The sequence below is a fragment of the Zootoca vivipara genome, chromosome 15 (genome assembly GCF_963506605.1).
Source record: "Zootoca vivipara chromosome 15, rZooViv1.1, whole genome shotgun sequence".
Classification (NCBI taxonomy): Eukaryota; Metazoa; Chordata; class Lepidosauria; order Squamata; family Lacertidae; genus Zootoca; species Zootoca vivipara.
The window spans coordinates 15,337,677-15,359,736 of record NC_083290.1 but is presented as its reverse complement, the minus strand read 5'-3'; the positions used below and the strand labels follow the sequence as shown (position 1 = coordinate 15,359,736).

Genomic DNA, 22,060 nt, shown 5'->3' with positions numbered 1-22,060 from the left:
TGTCATGGCTAGTAGCCACTGGTAGCCCTATGACCCTCTGTGAATTTGTCCAGGCCTCTTTTAAAGTCATCCAAGTTGGTGGCCATCACTGGCCCCTGTGGGAGTGAGTTCCATAGATTAACTATGCAATGTGTGAAGAAGTCCCTTCTTTTATCTGTCCTGAATCTTCCAACATTCAGCTTCATGGGATGTGCATGAGTTCTACCATGCCAAGCTTCTATCATGCTGCCTCATACAGTACTTGTCTTTTCTGTACGCTAAAAAGTCCCAAATGCGGCAACCTTTCCTCCTAGGGAAGTCTCTTTTTTCTTTATGTTAAAGTGCTTTAGGTAAAGGTAAAGGGACCCCTGACCATTAGGTCCAGTCGTGACTGACTCTGGGGTTGCGGCGCTCATCTCGCATTATTGGCTGAGGGAGCCGGCGTACAGCTTCCAGGTCATGTGGCCAGCATGACAAAGCCGCTTCTGTCGAACCAGAGCAGCACACGGAAACGCCATTTACCTTCCCGCTGTAGTGGTACCTATTTATCTACTTGCACTTTGAGGTGCTTTCGAACTGCTAGGTTGGCAGGAGCTGGGACCGAGCAACGGGAGCTCACCCCATCGCAGGGACTCGAACCGCCGACCTTCTGATCGGCAAGCTCTAGACTCTGTGGTTTAACCCACAGCACCGTTTTAAGGGGGCTTTAAATCTGTAGTATGAATGTGACTCAAGACATTCCCTCTCTTGAAATCTGGAGGCCCCACCTGGTTTCACTTCACCGTTTTCCCAACGGGAATTTCTGAGCGCTGCTCCTTTCATGTATCATATTTGGGAGATGAGAGAGCCAGGACCTGAGTCATGACGGCTGCTCCTGGGTTTCGAATTTCTTCACTAGAGCGCTGGTTTGCAAACATTGCGTCTGTCACTCTTTCGTAACGGCTGATTTGCTGTTGCTTAAGACCGATGGCAGAGAGACAGGCACTGGGACAGAGAAAGGGACGTTCTGGTTCACCTCCCTGAACCCCATGAGGATTCATGAGGACTAGCAGCAGTTAGAACAAACATCCCCCACGTGGCCGTGTGTGTTCCTCACCAGCTGTGGTTCTGTGACATGTGGGGACTGAGCGAGGGAGGTAACTATGGGAGGTGGAGACCCAAATGGGCAGGTCTGCAGAAAGCAACCCGTTGAAAGATGGCTGCGGAAAAAGCATGCCTGGGAGGAAAAGCATGTTTGTGTGTAGGCCTGTTCACTCGTGGACACTGGACAAGCCATTTCTCTATACACATCTGCAAGCTTTTGTGTGAAAGGGTGCAAAATCGTTGTACAGCTCAGCTATTGATTACAGAGGACCACAGACACTACACTCATTGACGATTACCTGGGAATAACTGTACAGGTGTCAGTTCAACTAGGGTATACAAAGGCGCACATATTGTACACTTGTTAAAGATATCATGTGGACACACCTTGTGTGTTTGGTTTTGTCTAGAGAGTAATTTCCCTTATTGGTAAAGAAGCCTAGGAGAAAGAGGGCAGGGAAATCCCTCCTCGTCAGCGGGCTTAAATGATTTCAGGACATCAGAGCGTGGCAATCCATTGCCACCGCAGAACTCTGGGTCACTGAACGAACAATTAAGGCACTCTTGACATGCTCAAGTAGCAGTTTTTGTCTTTTACTGGAGGAGGGCTATTTGGGAAAGCAAGTTCAAGACATTCTTACTGAGGAGGAACAATAACATTCTGCCAAAGTGGGGTGACTGAGAAACCCTCCATGCTCTGGCAAATGGTTGGGGAGATAACAAGGCTATCAAGTTGGTTTGAAACAGTTTATCAAAGAGGAAGTAGGGGAATGGTTTACAATCTTATGACTGTCAGCTGGGCTAAACAAATTAGATATGATGCTTGGTCCTGCTCATTGACCACAGCAATAAAGATTTGAATTGATTTGGGTATTATCCTGTTTGTTTGTTTGTTTGTTTGTTTGTTTGTATCTGTTTATGAATCACTTCTTGTGAAACATCCTGGAGCACCTCAACAATGAAAAACTCTCAGAAATAAAACATATATGAAACAATTTTATGTATAAAGGCAATTAAGACATTTTCATACACTCACATACACACACAAACATATATCAGATCAAGACAATTCCATATAAGAGAACAATTTCAAAACGAATACGAGTTCAGACTGGGATAAAGAATCCCCACTGGAAAAGTTTGTTGGAACAGGAATGTCTTGAATAGAAACCAGAAAGACAATAAGAACTTGTCTGAAACGTAACTGCATGGCATTCCAGAGGGCAGGTGCTACCACACTAAAAGCCCTGTCCCAACATTGTGTGTATGCAGCGGACCTCCTAGTGGGCCCACCTGCTATTTGGGGTGGGTGGGTGGGTGTGGCTACCAAGGATCAACACATCTGCCAGCATTTTGGAACTCTCTTTCGGGGAGTGGCCATGTGGGCTATAAGTCACTGCTAGGGATGGGGGAGAAATTTGACCCCACTCATATTTGAAGAAGAACTTAGCAAATCTGTGTTTTGTGAAATAACTTGCAAGCCGAAATGCCACCGTCCTTTGAAATCCTAGCGATATGAGAGAAGGGGCGGAAAAAACCCTTATCTTTCTCCCCACTGTACATAATGTTATAGGCTTGGGGGGGTGTCAATCTGGATGACCTTTCAAAAGCTATGGCTTGGGGATCACCCTAGAACTCTAATGGGGAGGGCAGATCTGCTGGGATGTTAATGCTGCGAGTCCCTGCATCCTATGCTCAGGTTGTATATATGTGTAAATAAAACTATATAATCCTAAAGACACTGCAGTCTCTGCTGACCCTTTCCCCAAGGAAACTGACCCTGGATAGGTGCTAGAACCCCTAGTCCAGGGGTTAGCAAACTTTTCCAGCAGGGGGTTGGTCCACTGTCCCTCAGACCTTGTGGGGGACCGGACTATATTTTTTGGGGGGGAATGAATGAATTCCTATGTGCCCCACAAATAACTCAGAAGTGCATTTTAACTAAAAGCACACATTCTACGTACTCATGTAAAAACACACTGATTCACAGACCATGGGCCGGATCTAGAAGCCAATTGGGCTGGATCCGGTCCTCGGGCCTTAGTTTGCCTACCCGTGTCCTAGTCTCTTGCTGCTCAGAGATTGGGGAGCATGCAACACTGGTGTCAGAAGTGGGCTTATGTTTCCTGGAGGAGGAAGTATGAGCCCTTCCATCCCATGCTCAGGATGTATATATGTGTAAATAAAGCCGTATAATCCTAATGACACCACAGCCTCCACCTACGGTACCTTCATTCCACAGAAACCAAAGTCTGAGTAAGTGCTGGAACCCCTAGATTCTCTTGCTGCTCAGAGATTGGCCTGCATGTAACAATATATATCACATTCCCGGCTCTTACCTATTTTCTAAACATTATTATTATTATTATTATTATTTCACCATTATTATTATTTCACCATTATTATTATTTCAGCCAGCCTGGTACAGTGGTTAGAGTGCTAGACTAGGACTTGGGAGAGACCAGGGTTCAAATCCCCCACTTGTCCATGAAGCTCACTCGGTGACCTTGGGCCAGTCACTGCCTCTCAGCCTAACCCACCTCACAGGGCTGTTGTGGGAATTAAACGAGGAGGGCGAGAACCGTGCATGCCACCTTGAGCTCCTTGGAGAACAAAGTGGGAAATAAATGCAAGATATCAGTCACAAAATACAAAATAATCAAAGAGGTATCTGGGGTGGGAGTTACTCTCCGTGACAGCTGCTGCAGGAATTCCTGAGCATGCACAGACATTCTCTCCCCTCTCTCCAGGATTCACTGTTGCAACCCAGGATGTGTTGGGAAGCAGGAGCTCAGCCATGCAGGTCTTTGGTTGCACTCACGTCCTCGCTGGGCCTCCTTAGCCAAAGCTGCCTCCTTCCCTTCCCCTCCAGGACGGGCTGTTGATTCCAGGCACACATTCCGCACACCTGCTCTTGATCCCCTGTGGCTTTCTCCGCCTCCCCTGGCGACCTGCCTGGCCCAGCCTTCCCCTCTCAAGGAGCTCACTCCGCAGCTCCACTCCATGCCCAGGGAGAGACCCCTGGCAGCCGCCCCTTCCCTCCCGTCCCCTCCCTCCCCCTGCCATCTCCTGGGATTGCTTTATCCTTCGCTCGCTGGAGGCCGCAGAGAGCTCCGCAGGTGAGTGGACTTCGCCCTGGTTCCCCACCCCAGCCATGTCCTGGCCCAGCTTGGCATTTCAGGGGCTCAGCAAACAGGGGACTAACCTTCGGTTTGCCTGAAGCACCCCAGATTGCCTTTGCAAAGGAAGAAGAGGTTTCTGGGCATTGGTGCCATGGGCCCAGCTGTTGTGGGTTGGGTCAAATGCTGCCTGAGACAGGCTGGGATCCCACCAGAGAGAGACTGGCACCCCACAGGGATATTTCCACATGCTCACATAGATTCTTAAAGTTGGAAGGGACCCTGAGGATCATCAAGTCCAACCCCCTGCAATGCAGGAATATGCAGCTGCCCCTTATGGGGATAGAACCTGCAACCTTGGCATTATCAGCACCATGCTCTAACCAACTGAGCTATCCAGCTGATATAATGCCCAGTGTCATTTCTCCCAGATCAGCATTTGTGTGTTCAGGTAGTCTTTCTTTGTTCTGCGAATTACCAAGTCAGACCCTTGGGTCCATCTAGCTCAATACTGTCTACAGCGACTGGCAGCTGCTCCTTGGGTTTTCAGGAACAGGGGTGTCTCCAGGGAGGGTCTCCCAGCCCTGTCTGAAGATGCCAGGGATTGAACCTGTGCAAAGGAGGTGCTCAACAACCGAGCTAAGATTCCAGTTCCAAACCAAGATCTGCTTTATAGAGGATTGTAGAAATCTGCCTTATACTTCAGCAGACCCTTGGTCCCTCTGTCTGCACTGACTGGCAGCAGCTCTCCAAGGTTTTAGGCAGTGAGTCTTTTTCCCAGTCCTATTTTGAGATGTCACTGAGGATTGAACCTGGGTCCTTCTGAATGCAAAGCAGATGCTCTACTGCTCAGCTACATTTCTTGATCTACGGAGATTCCAACTCAAATCCCACTTTTGTTTTCCTGAGACAGCACCCTTGATTTGCTGCTGGCTCTTAGGCCTGGCGCTGTCCTGGTTGACTTAGCCTTGGTCAGGTGGAAGTGATGGCAGTGACCTGGTCTTACACATTGATCTCCTTTCCTGACCTTTGACCTCTCCAGTTTATCTTTTTGTGGGACAGTTCCACTTTTGGTGCTGTTTCCTGTTGACAATCTTCCTGGCTGCTAAGATAAGCTGTTCAGATGCTGTGTTTGCTAGACCTGAGCTGCGTTGCGAACCACTTTGCCTGGATCGATTCAGCTCACGCTCGACAAGTGCTGCAGAACTTTCGAAAACCTATTGAGTTGTGGAAAGTGCCTGTTCTAAGGCCTTGGGAACTCTGCATACAGATGGAAATGAATAACTAGCTCAGCTCTGTGGTTTTGCAAGCAGAACTGACGGCATGGGCCTTCTCAGGACGGTGTCACCATTACTGGTGTATGATGACTACTAGCTGCTAACTGGTTCTCAGAGCAAAAACTACACCGCCCAAGCCCAAGCGGGGAAGTATCAGCAGGCTTGCATGAACCTCCAGTTTTGCAAAAGTATGACAAATATTTAGAAAATAAACCCCTAAGGGAGAGGGAACCTCCCTAAACAGCCCATAAAGATGTGAGAAGAGCCTGCTGGATCAGGCCAATGGCCCATCTAGTCCAGCACCCTGTTCTCACAGGGGCCAACCAGATGCCCCAATGGGAAACCCACAAGCAGGATTGCAGCACAAGAGCCCCCTCCCCTTCTATGGTTTCCAGCAACTGGGATTCAGAAGCATTGCTGCCTCCAGCTGTGAAGGCAGAGCACAGCCATCGTGGCTCGTAGCCCTTGATAACCTCAGACCCTTCAAGGGTCCCGGAGAAAATGTCCACTGTGAGAAGAGGATGCTGGACTGGATGAACCACTGGCCTGATCCATCAGGCTCTCCTTATGCTCTTAGTTCCATCGCCTGCATGCCGTAAGCATGGAAGGCAACGCCGAGCAGAGATCTCTGGAAGCCAACAAACTGTGCAGATCCCTCGCTGGCCCTCGTCCAGTCTTTCATGACAAAGAACTTTTCATTCTCGGCCCTTGCCCTTCACATTCCTTTGCCGGAGTATGTTCCTAGATAGGTGTGCCTTGAATACCTGAGAATTGGCCTCCTCGAAAGGAACACCCGCACATTTGCTCTTGCAAATAAATCTCCCCAACAGAGTGTGGCACACTTAATGCACCCTGCGTGAGCCACACACTGTTTTCGCCAGGCGTCTGAATGCATTACCTTTATTTTATCTTTATCATCTATTCAATGTACATCCCGCCCTTCCTCCCTAAGGAGCCGCGGGCAGGAAACTGATCAACAACAACATCGTTCGAAAACATCATGCAAACAGCTTTAAACAATTGCATTCACTCAACCAGTAGTTTCAGTGTTGTCTGGGACAGTGTCTTTCTGCCAGCCAAAGCCTGGGTAAAACGGTTTTGTTTTTTTTAAAATCCTCCTGAAAGTCAATAATTTCACAACCAGGGAGCCACCACTGAAAATGCCCTGTCATGGGTCAACATCAACCAGGCAACCCAAAGAGGGTGGGTGGGGATACTGGGCAGCCCCTTCCCCAATGTTATCTACTTGGTCTATGTCGCTCCATGAAAATGTGCAGAGTTAGAGCATGAGAGTGTTGGTCTAGGACTGTGGAGACCCAGATTCAAAACCCGCAAGCAGGACCTGAGCACAAGCGCCCTCTCCCCCCGTAGCAGTTCCCAGCAGCTGATGTTCGAAGCCTCTAGCTGTGGATCTAGAGCAGAGCCATGGGGGCTACCGTAGCAGTCATTGCTAGCCTTCTCCTATGAGAATACCGGGGGGGGGGGGGCAGAGATCTTTTCAGTACTCCGCTTGTGAGCTTAACAATGTGCTTCACCTTATTAGGGCGGTCGCTTGATTAAAGAGATCTTATCCGATTCACTGTGTCACTTTGGGGGCTGTGATCCTAAAGATGTTTACAAGGGAAGGAGTGAATGGCAGCGGGTTGCCTTGAGTGGAGCCACCCTCCGTGTTCCCTGGCTTGTATTTCCACAGACCTCTGAGATGACGGCTTGCTGGCTGCTGCTGCTGCTGTTGCGTGGTGTGTCTGGTAACATTCACTGCCCAGACCGGTTTGGTGCTTTCAGTGGCAGGGGCGTGGCCCTGCTGCTTGTGGACCTCACGTCCTCCAAGGATGACAAGAGGATGTCTGGAGCAGCCTGCATGGAAGTGGGAGGGCCATTGACCTAGATAGCTTGCTATTGTAACACTGGCTGGCAGCAGCAATGTTCCTCTGGGGTTTTAGGCAGGGAGTCTATTCCCCAGCTCTACCTAGAGATATCAGCAGGGATTGCACCCAGGACCTCTTGCATGCAGCCTTTCCTCTACAAACAGCCTAAGGCTCCAGTCCTCATTATTCTGACTAAAGGTTTAACACAGGAAGCTGCCTTTCACCAAGTGAAACCACTGATCCATCTGGCTCAATATTATCTATGCTCATAGCTGCCAAGTTATCCCTTATTAACAGGGATTTTCCCTTATGCTGAATAGGCTTCCTCGCGAGAAAAGCGAAAACTTGGCAGCTATGTCTATGCTGATTGGCAGCAGCTCTCCAAGGTCTTAGGGAGTCTTTTCCCAGTTCTACTCAGAGATGCCAGCAGGGATTGGGCTCTTTGCATGCAAAGGAGACGCTCTGTCCCGCCCTGCTTCATCATCCAAATTGCTCCTGCTTTTCCTAATTGAACCTGGGAGCTTTTGCAAGCAATCTGATGCTTTTGTCACAGAGCACAAGTCCTTCCCAATCAGGAATGGAGAAAGCAGCTGCCTTAGAACGAGTCAGTCCAACTTCCCATCTACTGTAGTTCAGTATTGCTTACAACAGTCACTGACTGGCAACATGCAAAACAGGAGCTCAGTTACAGAGCTGCAGTCCTCCGCCTTTCCATCATCTCCTACGTTATTCTTTTTGATATGGAGATCGATTCTGGGACTTTCCTTACTGAAAACAAATCTTCTGCCCCTGAACTACACACCTGGCTGGCTCCTGCCAGAAGCTTTCCTGTGGATTAGAGCCCACTTTTACCTAAGGCAAGGAACACGTTCCTCTATTGTCGGGTGTATCTCTCTCTATGCACAAATGGATGATAAGGAAGCAAAATGGCAATGACATGCAACAGGTGCGGTCCGTGGCAAGTCGATCAGAGCCGAAACGTCAGCAAAAAGACCATTTGAAGCAGCTGTAATTTGTGACAACAGAAATCATTTTTATGTGGTGGAAAATAGAGCCAGAGCTGAAATGATTGTAAAATGAACCCGGTGGACCTTCAAAACCCAAGAGAATCACCTTAGCACTGCTGAGTAAATCAGCCCCTGGAGTGGGATAGGAAACTGCTGTCTTGATTCAGACCCGAATGTATCGAATCAAACTATTCAAGAAGTTAACCTAAGAACATAAGAATATCCTACTGGATCGAGCCAATCTAATCCAGCATCCTGTTCTTGCAGTGGCCAGCCATATGCCCCAACTCTGCAACACCTTTTCTGGCCAGCCTCTTTCCCCCGTCCCGCCCCATCTTATCCCTGGCTGGTTTCCCCAAGCGATACAGGAACAGGGAAACTCAGCCCTCTCGTCCCAGATGAGCAGCAACGATCCCAGCCTAGATGATGCAGAGGAATCTCGGGGAACAGGTTTGAGCCTCCGGGTCCTCTCAGCCAGGATGGAGCCAGGAAACTCCACCCACTATTGCAGCCTATAATCTTCCCAAATTTCCCCACCTGCCTAGCACTCCCAATTATTCCCGCTCACCGTTCGGCTGCAGGTGCGCAGCGAGGGAGACCGGAGTTCCAGAAGCCATGGCCTCCATGGGCATCCAAGTCCTGGGCATCTCCCTCTCCATCATCGGCTGGCTGGGCTCCCTGGTGTGCTGCATTCTCCCCATGTGGAAAGTGGCCATCTCCCAGGAAGACAACATCCTGCTCTCCAAGCGCATCTGGGAGGGCCTGTGGATGAACTGCGTGATGCAGAGCACCGGGCAGATGCAGTGCACGCAGTACGAGGCCATCCTGGGCCTGCCGCAGGACATTCAGGCCGGCCGGGCCCTGGTGGTCATCGCCATCGTGCTGGCGCTGGTGGGTACCTGCTTTGCCATCCTGGGCGGCAAGTGCACCAACTGTGTGGAGGAGGAAGTCCCTAAGGCCCGGGTCATCGTTGCAGCTGGCGTCTTCTTCATCATCTCGGGATTCCTGCTCCTCATCCCCCTCTGCTGGGCCACCCATGCCATCATCCAGGACTTCCACAACCCCCTGCTCTCCGTCAACATGAGACGGGATTTCGGACCCTCCTTGTTCATCGGCTGGGCCTCCAGCAGCCTCCTGATCATCGGCGGGGCCTTGCTTTGCCTCAACTGCCCTCCGAAAAGCGAGAAGACGTATTCAGCAAAGTACATGGCGGCGCGGTCAGGGCCTGCCAGTAACTACGTCTAAGGACTGTCCCCTTCTCCTGAGGGACCTTTCCACCATGAAGGCAACTGCAGATGGAGAGGGACCCTCCTTCGCTGCCTGAGCCTCCCCCCACCCTACACTTTTGTGTCTTGACTCTGGAAGCAGGCCTTTGTTTGCTGTGCCCACTGAATCCTAAAACGGGAACGCGGCTAGGTTGACCACCACCCACCTACCCAAAGCAGGCCGGGAACTGGCTTCCGTCACACCGCCTTTGAGCTGCAGAAGCAGAGTGAGCTTCCAAACTATCCGGCGGATGTTAGCTCGCTGAGCTGGACTGCAGCTTTTGAGGGAAGCTTCCTTGTGCCTTTGAAACAACTCACAGCCGCAAAGGGATGGGACCGACAGCCCCGGGATGGCAGGGGTTGAGGGTTCGTGTGTGTGTGTGTGTGTGTCTGTGTTCCAGGAGCATTTCTGGCTTTGCCTAGCGTTGGAACCTGCATCTCGCTACCTGGCTTGGAACTGTGGAGTGGCAGGGGGAAGCCAGTGAGAGTTTGGGTGCTAAGACTCTGCACTGTGGCGTTGTGGTTAGAGCGACAGGTTAGGAACTGGGAGAGACCAGGGTTCAAATCCCCACCTGGGCACGAAGCTCACAGGGTGCAAGCTTAGGGACCAGTCGCTGCCAGAAACATTGTATCTGGGGCTAGGGACCTCCAGAGAGACTCTTAAGGATGCTCCGGGTCAATTTCTGAACCTCTTTCCCTCTGGTTAGTGACTCTAGCCCAGGCATCCCCAAACTCGGCCCTCCAGATATTTTGGGGACTGCAATTCCCATCATCCCTGACCACTGGTCCTGTTAGCTAGGGATGATGGGAGTTGTAGTCCCAAAAACATCTGGAGGGCCGAATTTGGGAATGCCTGCTCTAGCCCATTATTCAATCAGTATCTTTTTGGGGAAGTAGGTGTTTTGACCTATGCTGGCCTTCTCAGTGTGGTACCCTTCCACCAGTGCCCCCAGCCAGCAGGGCTGTGTGCTCCCATCAGCTACGGTAACATCCAACTCTCCTGTTTTCCGTGGCCCAAGCGATGCTCTGAGGTTGCTCTCTCCTTTGGCAGCCAGGCTTTCAACATTCCGCCTCTGCCTGAATCAGGGATGCCTGATTAGGAAGAGAGGGAGAGAGGTGGGAGAGAGACAGAGAGTCTCAAGTTAGGCATTCTGGTGTGTGTGTGCGTGTGTGTTTCAGTATTTTATTTTTGCATTTTCAAATTTCCTTTTATTGGATTGTAAATTCCATCCAGAAGCCTAGAAATGCTTTGAATAAATAACAAAAAAGAAATATACCTTTCTGTCCTTTCTCCATTCCACATACTCCTTTCATGCAATTTCTTTACATCGTTTAGGTGCCGAGGGGGAAACGATTCACCTTCCCATTAATGGTTGCAGGATCCTCTGGGGCTGTGGCGTTTAGCCTGTTAAGGGAGCCAGCTGTGGTGTAGTGGCACGTTAAAAAATGCCAACATTCATGTAAATAATATTAAAATGCATTATATTGGGGTGGGTGGATTGCCAAGATGTGTATATTAGGCAAAAGTACTTCTTCACAGTTACAGGTAGGTAGCCGTTTTGGTCTGCCGTAGTCGAAACAAAATAAAAAAAATCCTTGCAGTAGCACCTTAGAGACCAACAAAGTTTGTCATTGGCATGAGCTTTCGTGTGCATGCAAACTTAGTTGGTCTCTAAGGTGCTACTGGAAGGAATTTTTTTACTTCTTCACAGAGTGTATAAACCTTAGTTGTCATTTTGTATCATCAAGTTTAGAACCTCTATAGGCCTCAAACACTTTCGCTCTTCCTTCCACAACACCCTCTCCCCTGCTTTGGCCAATGATTATTTGGTTGCAATTCCTGCTTTGCAGAGGGTTAGACTAGATGACCCTTGAGGTTCCTACCAACTCTACAATTCTATTATTCCCCAATCATTTTGTAGCTACTTCCCCCACCTCCACAATATCCTTTCTGTTAGGTGGGGCAACAAGAACTGCAGGTAAATATTCCTAATTGGAATGAACCACCTTTCCGGGTGCTTAGCGGGTGGGCGGGCAGGGAGGCGGGTGGGTCTTTTAGTAACCTGATTGCTCTGCCACCTTTGTGTTGGCACATTGGTAATTCCAAGGAAGAGGAAGAAGACACTGTATACCAGACTGGGGCACGTCGTGTGTGCCAGGGGTGGGGATAGAACTGGTTTTGAGAGGTAAAGTGCTGAGATAGGTCTCTTGAGCAAGAAGAGGGGAAGTTTTGAGTTTGCAGGCTGCCCAGAGGAACATCAGAAGCTGCCTTGTATGGAATCAGGTCATGGGCTCATCTAGCTTGGCACTGTCTAAAGCAGGCATCCCCAAACTTCAGCCCTCCAGATGTTTTGGACTCCAATTCCCATCATCCCTGATCACTGGTCCTCTTAGCTAGGGATCATGGGAGTTGTAGGCCAAAACATCTGGAGGGCCGCAGTTTGGGGATGCCTGGTCTATGGTCTAAAGCAGGCACGTCCAACAGGTAGATCGTGATCTACCGGTAGATCACTGGACATCTGTGGTAGATCACTGGCTCCCCCCAAAGAAGCTCAACAACTTTGGCTCCCCTAAAAAATGCTCAACATTTTAGCCTTTCACCCCCCCAAAAGAGGGCTTTCCTCCCACCTCAGAAAAGCTCAACAGCTCTGACCTGAATCCCTAAAAATGGGCCTTCCTCCTTCCTAAAAAAATCTCAACAACTTTGACCTGAACCCCTAAAAAATGGGGCTTTCCTCCTCCCTAAAAAAGCTTAACAACTTTGACCTGAACCCCCCAAAAGGGGGTAGATCACTGCCAGTTTTTAACTCTGTGAGTAGATCGCAGTCTCTTTGGAGTTGGCCACCCCTGGTCTAAAGTGATGGGCAGGATTTTAGACTGCAGTCGTCTCTCACAACCCTCCCTGGAGATGTCATTGGCGATTGAACCTCCAAAAGTTGGCAGACAACCGCTCCCATCAGCTCCAGCTGGTGGCCATCCAAGTGCCTGGGGGAACCCAGCAAGCGGGACCCAAACACAAGAGCCCTCTCCCCTCCTGGGGTTTCCGGCAACTGGCATTCAGAAGCTTTGCTGGAGTCAGATCACAGCCGCCGTGGCTAGTAGCCACCAATAGTCTCATCCTCCGTGAATTCGTCCAATCCTTTTTTTAAAGCCATCCAAGTTGGTGGCCATCACCACCTCCTGTGGAAATGAGTTCCATGGTTTAACTGTTTGTGATGTGGAGGACTTTATTTTCTTTGTCCTGAATCTTCCAGCATTCAGATTCATGACATGTCCTTGAGTTTCAACATTATGAGAGAGGGAGAATTTCCCCCCTCAATCCACTTCTCTATCCTGCATTGCATGGGGTTGGATTAGATGGCCTTTCGTCACTTTCTCCTTGCCATGCACAATTTCATAAGCGTCTATCCTGCCACCTCTCACTCGCCTTTTCCGTGATGCCCCAAACACAGCAGCCTTTCCTCATAGGGGAGCCACTCCAACCCCTGGATCATTCCAGATGCCCTTTTCTGAACCTTTTCACTATACCCTTTTCACTGCCTCCTGTGGCAGCAAGTTCCATAGCTTAACGATGCTCACCGAATCTCGAGTCAATTATGTGTTTCTACACATTCCAGTCAAGCCACATCAGCAGACCAGATGAGAAATTAAGCAAAGGAAATGCTCGAAAGGAAATGCTTTCTCTCTTACTTTCTCCTCCCCTTCTCTCTCTTTTTGAAGCTCTAAACATTCACGGTAGAAATCCTGACCAGTCAATGGGGCATGGTCAGCAGATGCCGGTCTTATACTGGTTGGGATGTCTCGCTTCAGCATTATAGTGGGGGCCACAGAAGTCCGTGTTTCTATAAAATATAAGCCATTTGGAGCTGTGTGGAGGGGAGGCCAGGCAAGTCTCTGGTTGGGATGCATCAATTAGTCTGTCTCCATCCTTCTCACATAAACAGTTCCATACTATCCGCAGGGCCCTGCGGCCTTCTGGAGACTCCCAGCAGCCAGCAGGGGAAATGGTGAGAGCCACGGTCTAGCAACATCATTCTGGAGTGACAGCAAGTTCTTTCCTCACACCTACAGCTTCTTTCTTAAGTGGAGATGTTTTTGAACACCACTGTTCCCACGAGAGGGCTGAGGCAGGCAGGCTGGCAGTCTCTTGCCTCAGGCCACCTCATGGCTTCACATCGGCCGCCATCTAGGGTGGGGAGGGCAAATAGAAGCACTCCTCCCTCATGGCCAGCACCATTGCTCAAGAGGTGGCAATGCAACACAGACTCCATGGGAGCTCTTAGGCCTCCTCCTCTCTGAGACAGAAGCCGAGACTGGTCTCCTAGGGCCGGCAGCAGCTGAGCTACACCCCCTGAGCTACACCCCCTCGCACCCGCTCCCTGCCAGGTGTGGCGGCCAGAAAAACAGGCATTTGGGGTGGAGGTGTTTGCTGAGATCTCTTTGATAATTCAGCAAATGATTGCTCCATCTTCCCACCTGGCAAATTTGAACCTGTATACAAAAATGGAGCGGGATATGAGAAGTAAATAACTTAATATTCATCTCTTGGCGGCAGCCTGGGGCTGTGTTGCCGAATCCTGGAAAACCTTTAATAATTTGGATGATTGCTGGCGCTCTAGGGTTTGGCAAATTGCCCTTCTTGAAAAGGTATCTCATTAGCTAAAAGTATCTAAAGGGCAGAGCTCAAATGACCGTATATATACAGTCTGTGTGTGTGTGTGTGTATGTATGCATGTATGCATGTATGCATGTATGTATGCATGCATGCATGTATGTATGTATGTATGTATGTATGTATGTATGTATGTAAACAGCTAGAGCTGTTTAGCTTCTTTGAATAAAGAGTCAACTTCACTGAAACCAGGTATTTTATTGCTGACCTACTCCTGACTCCAGCTCCTGACAATATACAGTGGAACCTCCGTTTTTGAGCGTCTCGGAAGTCTAACATTTCGGCTATTGAATGCCCAAAACCCAGCAATAACTGCTTCTGTTTTTGAACGCTTTTCGGAAGCCAAAAATGCCACACAGCTTCGGTATTGAGTTTTCTGGACGGAAACGCTTCCACTTTCAAACATTTTGGAAGTCGTAGTTACAGGTAGGTAGCCGTGTTGGTCTGAGTCGAAGCAAAATTTAAAAAAATCCTTCAGTAGCACCTTAAAGACCAACTAAGTTATTATTTTGGTATGAGCTTTCGTGTGCATGCACACTTCTTCACTGTGTACTGTATCTGAAGAAGTGTGCATGCACACGAAAGCTCATACCAAAATAATAACTTAGTTGGTCTTTAAGGTGCTACTGAAGGAATTTTTTATTTTGGAAGTCGGACGTTCTTCCGGAACGGATTATGTTCCAAAACTGAGGTTCCACTGTATTCAGAACCCCCTCAATCCAGACCCTCAAAAAAACTGGGAAGCTTCATCTGGCATTCTCCTGACACCAAGGCTCCTGCTTCCAACCTAACCCCCCTCTGTGCTGTTTCCCCAGCAGGTGGGAGCACGATGGCGGTCCTGGCCTTGCAGGTGGGAGGCCTGGTGCTGTCAGTCCTGGGCTTCCTGGGTACCATCTTGGCCTGTGCCATGCCCATGTGGAAAGTGACGGCCTTCATTGGCTCCAACATCATTGTAGCCCAGGTCTTCTGGGAAGGGCTGTGGATGAACTGCGTCTACGAGAGCACCGGCCAGATGCAGTGCAAGGTATACGACTCCCTGCTGGACCTCCCCGCTGACCTTCAGGCGGCCCGCGCCCTGGTGGTAGTCTCCATCGCCATCTCCGCCCTGGCCCTGCTCGTGGCCATCACCGGAGCCGAGTGCACCCGCTGCGTGGAGGACCCAGAGGCCAAGGGGAGAGTCTCGGCAGTGGCCGGTGGGGGGTTCATCCTGGCCGGACTGGCTCTGCTCATCCCCATCTCCTGGTCCGCCAGCACCATCGTCAGCAATTTCTACAACCCCCTGGTGCCCGAGGCCTTGAAGCGAGAGCTGGGCATCTCGCTCTATGTGGGCTGGGCAGCCAGTGCCCTCCTGGTCTTCGGAGGGGCCATGCTGTGCTGCCACTGCCCACAGAAGGGGAGCACCAAACCTTACCCGGTGAGATACTGGGCCGGGGGGAGGCACTCCACCCCAGGCAGCTATGCCCGGAAAGACTATGTTTGACTGCTACGTGGGGGGCGCACCTCTCACTTCAGGAGGGGAAAGGTTTCTCACTTCTATAGGACTCGTATACGGGGAGAACAAAGAAGTTGCAGGATGCTTCTTGCAAGTCACTCCTTGCCGGAGTATAAACTCAGGGGGGCGTTTGGTACTAAATGGTGGGAATTGCAGTCAGTCCAGCAAGATCTGGAAGTCCACCGGTTCTCCAGCCATATATATCAACCTTTGGCAGATCAAATCACGTACCCTCCCAAGTATCCCTGTTTTCCAGGGTCAGTCCCAAAATTACAGAAGCAGTCCCAGTTTCTGTTTTGATCCCACAATGTCACGATTTCCCTTTCCCCTCCCCTCCACATCTCGGAGAACAATTAAAAGTGGCGTGTGTGTGTAGTTGCAAAAATAGAGTCCTGTTTATACTGAAAATAAAATTCCTGCACCAAATGAAAGACATGGTGAAAAGCTGGCGTATGAAGCCTTTCCTATAATTTTGAAGGAAAATGTCACCAATCCACTTTAAATTGCAATGCTTCGGCAGCCGGCCATTTTTAGGAAACGTGTTTATTCCTTTTTTGTAAATGGAGCCTTACGCTGTCTACTGAGAAGTCAGTCCCACTGTATTCAATGGAGCTTACTCTCAGGTAACTGGGTAAAGACTGTGCAGCTTCACGCTGAAATCCTAAGCATTTTTACTCAGATCTAAGTCCCATTGAGTTCAATGGGATTTACTCTCTGGTACGTTCCTGATCATTCTCACAGTTCTTCTTCTTCTTCTTCTTCTTCTTCTTCTTCTTCTTCTTCTTCTTCTTCTTCTTCTTCTGTATGTGTATGTATATATATATATATATATATATATATATATATACTGTATATATAACAACTAACGTATCATATTCAAACAACAAAAACAGGAAAATTACAGACACAAAAATGCATCACTCAATCTTATAAGCCATATCTTTGTCGACTTCCTCTTTTCCCTCCCTTCTACGTTTCTATATATCACTTATTTAGCACTTTCTAAATCTTAATAACATTCTATTTTTTTAATTATCAATTCTAAATATTACTCTTAACCCCTTTTCAATCAAAAATTTTCAAAACCTCATGATCTAATTTTAGTCTTAAGAGCTAAATAACATCTTATCATATATCAAAACCTTAACGCATAATACATTAATCTAACTTACTTCTGCAACCTCCTTATACTTCCAAATCCTTTATTGAATATTACTAATCTTACAGTTCTTTTCTAAATAAACTTTCAATTTCTTCCAATCTCCTTCCACTGATTCTTCTCCCTGGTCCCGGAGTCTCCCAGTCAGTTCAGACAGTTCCATGAATTCTATCAGCTTCATCTGCCAGTCACCCACCGTAGGTATATCTTCGGATTTCCAATTCCTTGCTAATACAATTCTAGCTGCTGACAGGGACTGAAGGCAGCTTACAGCTTAATTTTTTAAAAAAAATCCATTTATATGTTGAAGGTATTACACACATTCCCTTCGCTCGCACATTTTTTTCTTTACAACAGTCCTGTGAGGTAGGTTCAACTGAGAGGTTGTAATTGGCTCAAGGTCAGGGGTGTAGGAAGATAGGGGTGGTGGGGGTGGTGCGCCCCGAGTGACGTGATCCCAGGGGCGCCATCGCCGCTGCCTGCCCCGCCCACAAAACGTGCGCTCCGCCCCTGCGTGTGGTGCGCCCCGCCCCAAAACGTGCACCACGTCACTGCGCATGGCATACCCTGCCCCAAAATGTGCACCATGTCATTGCGCATGGTGCCCCCCCCCCGCCCCCAGAACACGCGCCACATCACTGGGGGCAGCGCACCTGCTCTCCGCCCCCGGTGACGGAGCATGAAGCTCCGCTGCTGCTCAAGGTGACTGATGTAGATGTGAATATGATGTATATGTTTGCAGCGAGATCAAACGCAGGAGAAGCTAATTGATGTGGAAGAGAATGTCAGAGAAATGTCGGAGGATATGGAATCATGGAATTACAGAATCACCGAAATAGAGTTGGAAGGGGCCTCCTCCAGTCCAACCCCCCTGCTATCCAGGAGCCACAGTGAAATATACTTGGAGGCGAGAGTGAATTTCATGCTCTTTATTCGGCTGGTAGCAACAGAGGACACAGCTCAATAATCCCTGACAGGCCCCCCATCCAACCTCTGCTTAAAAACCTTCAATAAAGTAGAGCCTTTCTGAGGGAGTCAGTTCCATGTTGCTGGACGCCCAACTTCCATCAACCCAAGCTAGCATGAAGCTATGTAACATTTCCAAAAGCATACCGGTAAATCTGTGCTTATACACCTTTGTTCAGCTTCTGCAAACCCCACCCACATTCGTCCTGTAAAAAGAGAGAGGGAGGTGCCCTCTCTGTGTAAACTTTGGTGTTTTAAAATAAACAGTGACTCCTTAAAAAAGAGCACAAGGAAGTTGGTGCAGGTTGTAAACCAGGTGCAAAATGCAAATAAAAATAAAACTTTAATGGAGCATCGATGTTTCACCCGCAGGGCTGTGAGCTGTGGCAATCTTGCCTTGAAGGCAAGAATCCCATTTGGCCGGGGAGACTCCCAAGCTGGGGCTTTTCTGCCCACAAGGAAGCTGTTGAAGCCAAGAGGTCCTGCGACTCCATTAATGGTGGGCAGGAAGTCGGTATTTATCTGGAGCCTTGATCTCTAAATGGCCCACACCCATTGTTCTCTAGATGGCATGCATGCACGTCTTATTAAATCACCAGGACCTGTTTTTATATCCTTCTCTTCTCCATTAGGCTAAGTCAACTTTAGTTAGGTCCTTTACAGAAAGAAGCATTTTCTCTCTCTCTGTCTCGGCCATCCCTTCCTCCCTTGCAAACCTGCCAAACTGAGTTATAACCCTCTTTTGCCCACTGGGGAACCCAGTTGGGCAACACGGAACTCACCCTTATCCATATTTCTGCAAGGATTTGCCGCTTTCAAGACCCTTGTTTCAGATTGTTTGGAGAGAGAAGGGGAAAACATTCACACATTTTGGGCTTTCTTCCCCCCCCCTTCCCCATTTGGATTTAATATTTCTCTAGTTCCACCATTTTCTGAGGGTTTGTAGAGACTGTCCTGGGTATATAGGATGTTGGTGGGGGGAGCACCTCTGGTGGGGAACAGATTGTGCTCCTTCCAGGGAAGCTTGTCCACCTTTGGTCCCCACCCGTCCACTCAGCCCTCACCTGTGACCAGGGCCGGCGCGTCCATTAAGGCAAACTAGGCAGTTGCCTAGGGCGCCAAAATGGAGGGGGCGCTGGCCAGCCTGCCCCCCACCCCCCTGCCGCCGTGCCCTGAAGGCAGGGAGAGGGCTCCAGCAGCACCTTCCCTCTCCACCAGCACAGCAAGCAAGAGCGCGACAATGCGCCGCCAGGGCTGCAGGCAGGCAGGAGAGTGCCTGCCGTGGCGCCCGGAAGCTCTGGGCTGCAACAGGCGCTCGCGGAGGCCGGGAGCGCCACGCCCCACCACCCGCGCCACCCCACCCGGGGCTGGGGAAGGGACCTGGCAGGCAGGGCCACCTTCGCACCTCTCTGCCTCTGGGGCCGCCTACCTCCCGCGCTGGCCGCCCCTCGGGGCGACGGTGGGAAAGCGAGCGGGGGATGAGAAGCGCAGCGCTGGAGCAGAGCAAGACTCTGCGCGCCCTTCCAGCGCTCCGGTTGTAGACCCTCGCACCTGCCTGCCTGCCTCGGGACTCCCCGCACGGGACGGGAGGCTCACGGCCCACCCGGAGTGGCAGAGGTGGCAGCGCCGCCACCGCCATGCCCAGCTGCCCACGGGGGGGCAGGTCGAGGAGGGTTGGGGAGGGGGGCATGCGCCAATTGGGGCGGGGGGTGGCGACGGCAGAGCTGTGGGGTTGGTAGCTGGTTGCGCCCCACCGGTCATCTGGCGGTGTGCAGGGAGGGGGGAGGCCGCCGGCGGGGCTACGCCCGCTGGGGCACCCCTGGGGGGCCGGTGCCGTGTTTGAAATATGATTGGCCGGGGGGGGGTCATCTCGCCTAAAAGTTGTCAGCATGTGACAGCAGCCACACCCCTGCAATGGCTTCGACTGGCTGGCTATGCCAAATGAGGGTATCTGGTGGGTCTAAAACCCTTGGTGGGTTAGGGGCTTTTCCTGCATGCAATGACAGGCTCCAGAAGATTGAACGGACGAGACCAGTCTTGTGACCAATGGTCAAGAAGGCAGTTTCTGAACGTGCTGCAGAAGAAAGTGAGGAGCAGATAAGACTCGTCAACCTGGGAAGGGAGCCCATCTAGGAGAAGGAAAACTCTGGTGCTAAACCTCTGCTGTCTTGCAGGATATCTTCGGGAAAAGAAAGACTGGAGTATACTCAAATCTGGAGTGGAGTCCCCAAGTTGGATGGCGCCTTGTACGCCTCCTTCTGGCAACAGGGTTCTGTCTTGGGCCCAGTCTTATTCAACATCTTTATCAATGACTTGGATGATGGGCTTGAGGGCATCCTGAGCAAGTTTGCAGATGACACCAAATCGGGAGGGGTGGCTAATACCACAGAGGACAGGATCACACTTCAGAATGACCTTAACAGATTAGACAACTGGGCCAAGGCAAACAAGATGAATTTTAACAGGGAGAAATGTAAAGTACTACACTTGGGCAATAAATAAATAAATATGAAAGGCACAGATGGGTGACACCTGGCTTGAGAGCAGTACATGTGAAAAGGATCTAGGAGTCTTGGTAGACCACAAACTTGACATGAGTCAACAGTGTGATGCAGCAGCTAAAAAAGCCAATGCAATTCTGGGCTGCATCAATAGGAGTATAGCATCCAGATCAAGGGAAGTAATATAAAAAAATTCCTTCAGTAGCACCTTAAAGACCAACTAAGTTTTTATTTTGGTATGAGCTTTCGTGTGCATGCACACTTCTTCAGGTATCTGAAGAAGTGTGCATGCACACGAAAGCTCATACCAAAATAAAAACTTAGTTGGTCTTTAAGGTGCTACTGAAGGAATTTTTTTATTTTACTTCGATCCAGACCAACACGGCTACCTACCTGTAAAGGGAAGTAATAGTACCACTGTATTCTGCTCTGGTCAGACCTCACCTGGAATACTGTGTCCAGTTCTGGGCACCACAGTTCAAGAAGGATATTGACAAGCTGGAACGTGTCCAGAGGAGGGCAACCCAAATGGTCAAAGGCCTGGAAACGATGCCTTATGAGGAACGGCTTAGGGAGCTGGGTATGTTTAGCCTGGAGAAGAGAAGGTTAAGGGGTGATATGATAGCCATGTTCAAATATATAAAAGGATGTCATATAGAATAGTGTGAAAGGTTGTTTTCTGCTGCTCCAGAGAAGCGGACACGGAGCAATGGATTCAAACTACAAGAAAGAAGATTCCACCTAAACATTAGGAAGAACTTCCTGACAGTAAGAGCTGTTCGGCAGTGGAATTTGCTGCCAAGAAGTGTGGTGGAGTTTCCTTCTTTGGAGGTCTTTAAACAGAGGCTTGACAGCCATTTGTCAAGAATGCTTTGATGGTGTTTCCTGCTTGGCAGGGGGTTGGACTGGATGGCCCTTGTGGTCTCTTCCAACTCTACATAGCTGCCAAGTTCTCCCTTTTTTTAAGGGAAATTACCTTATGCTGAATAGGCTTCCTCGCGAGAAAAGGGAAAACTTGGCAGCTGTGACTCTATGATTCTATGATTCCTGCAGCCAAGCTGGTGCCAAACATATTGCTCTGCTTTCCTTTGGACCACATCAGTGAGGCTGAGGGTGGGTGGGTGGGGGGTATTGTCATACAGGCAGCCTAGGACCTCCATACACACTGCTCAGGCGTGTGCCCCAGGTGCTAACGCAGCCATTTGACTTCACCCCAGAAGGTGCACTCCATTGTCTCTTGAGACAGACAAATGCCAACAACAGAAACTGTCTACGAACATCTTAAGAGCATAAGAAGAGCCTGCTAGATGAGGCCAATGCCCCATGTAGTTCCAACATAAAATAATGTTCACGCAATCACCCATCTATTCTAGCATCCTGTTCTCACAGTGGCCGACCAGAGAAGGAAAGGGCCTGTTTTCCATCCCTCTGACCTTCGTAAGGAATTTGGCGGTTGCTAGGGGAGTAAATGGCAACCCCCTACCCTCTCCGGGGGTTACGGAGAGGGGCCGCTGGCCCGCGATGCCCCCAGACCCACTCCGACTGTTTTTGGAGTGGGGGGAGCTTGGGCTGAAAAGCACTTACGAGGGCCAGGACTCCCGGACGCTAATCTGCATGGCGGGGATTTCCATGGTTAAAGAAGATAATTAGGCTTAAATCTATGGACATACTT

General features: G+C 49.7%; 2 protein-coding genes across 4 annotated transcripts; both read left to right on the top strand.

Moving 5' to 3' along the window:
* Positions 1–3,896: 3,896 nt before the first annotated feature.
* LOC118096705 (claudin-4-like) lies at positions 3,897–18,968 on the top strand. Of its 3 annotated transcripts, none has more exons than XM_035138767.2 (3): positions 3,897–4,181; positions 15,086–15,684; positions 18,260–18,968. In XM_035138767.2, the coding sequence occupies exons 2-3, from the start codon at positions 15,100–15,102 to the stop codon at positions 18,419–18,421; spliced, it is 747 nt and encodes a 248-aa protein (XP_034994658.2). In that variant the 5' UTR covers positions 3,897–4,181; positions 15,086–15,099; the 3' UTR covers positions 18,422–18,968. The 3 variants fall into 3 exon arrangements, with proteins under 3 accessions (XP_034994658.2, XP_060124362.1, XP_060124361.1); XM_060268379.1 differs by having other exon boundaries at positions 3,898–4,181; positions 15,089–15,684; positions 17,664–18,383; XM_060268378.1 differs by having other exon boundaries at positions 3,900–4,181; positions 17,664–18,383.
* Positions 7,683–10,628, top strand: LOC118096706 (claudin-4-like). The gene has a single exon (XM_035138770.2). The coding sequence runs from the start codon at positions 8,949–8,951 to the stop codon at positions 9,576–9,578; it is 630 nt and encodes a 209-aa protein (XP_034994661.1). The 5' UTR covers positions 7,683–8,948; the 3' UTR covers positions 9,579–10,628.
* Positions 18,969–22,060: the final 3,092 nt, after the last annotated feature.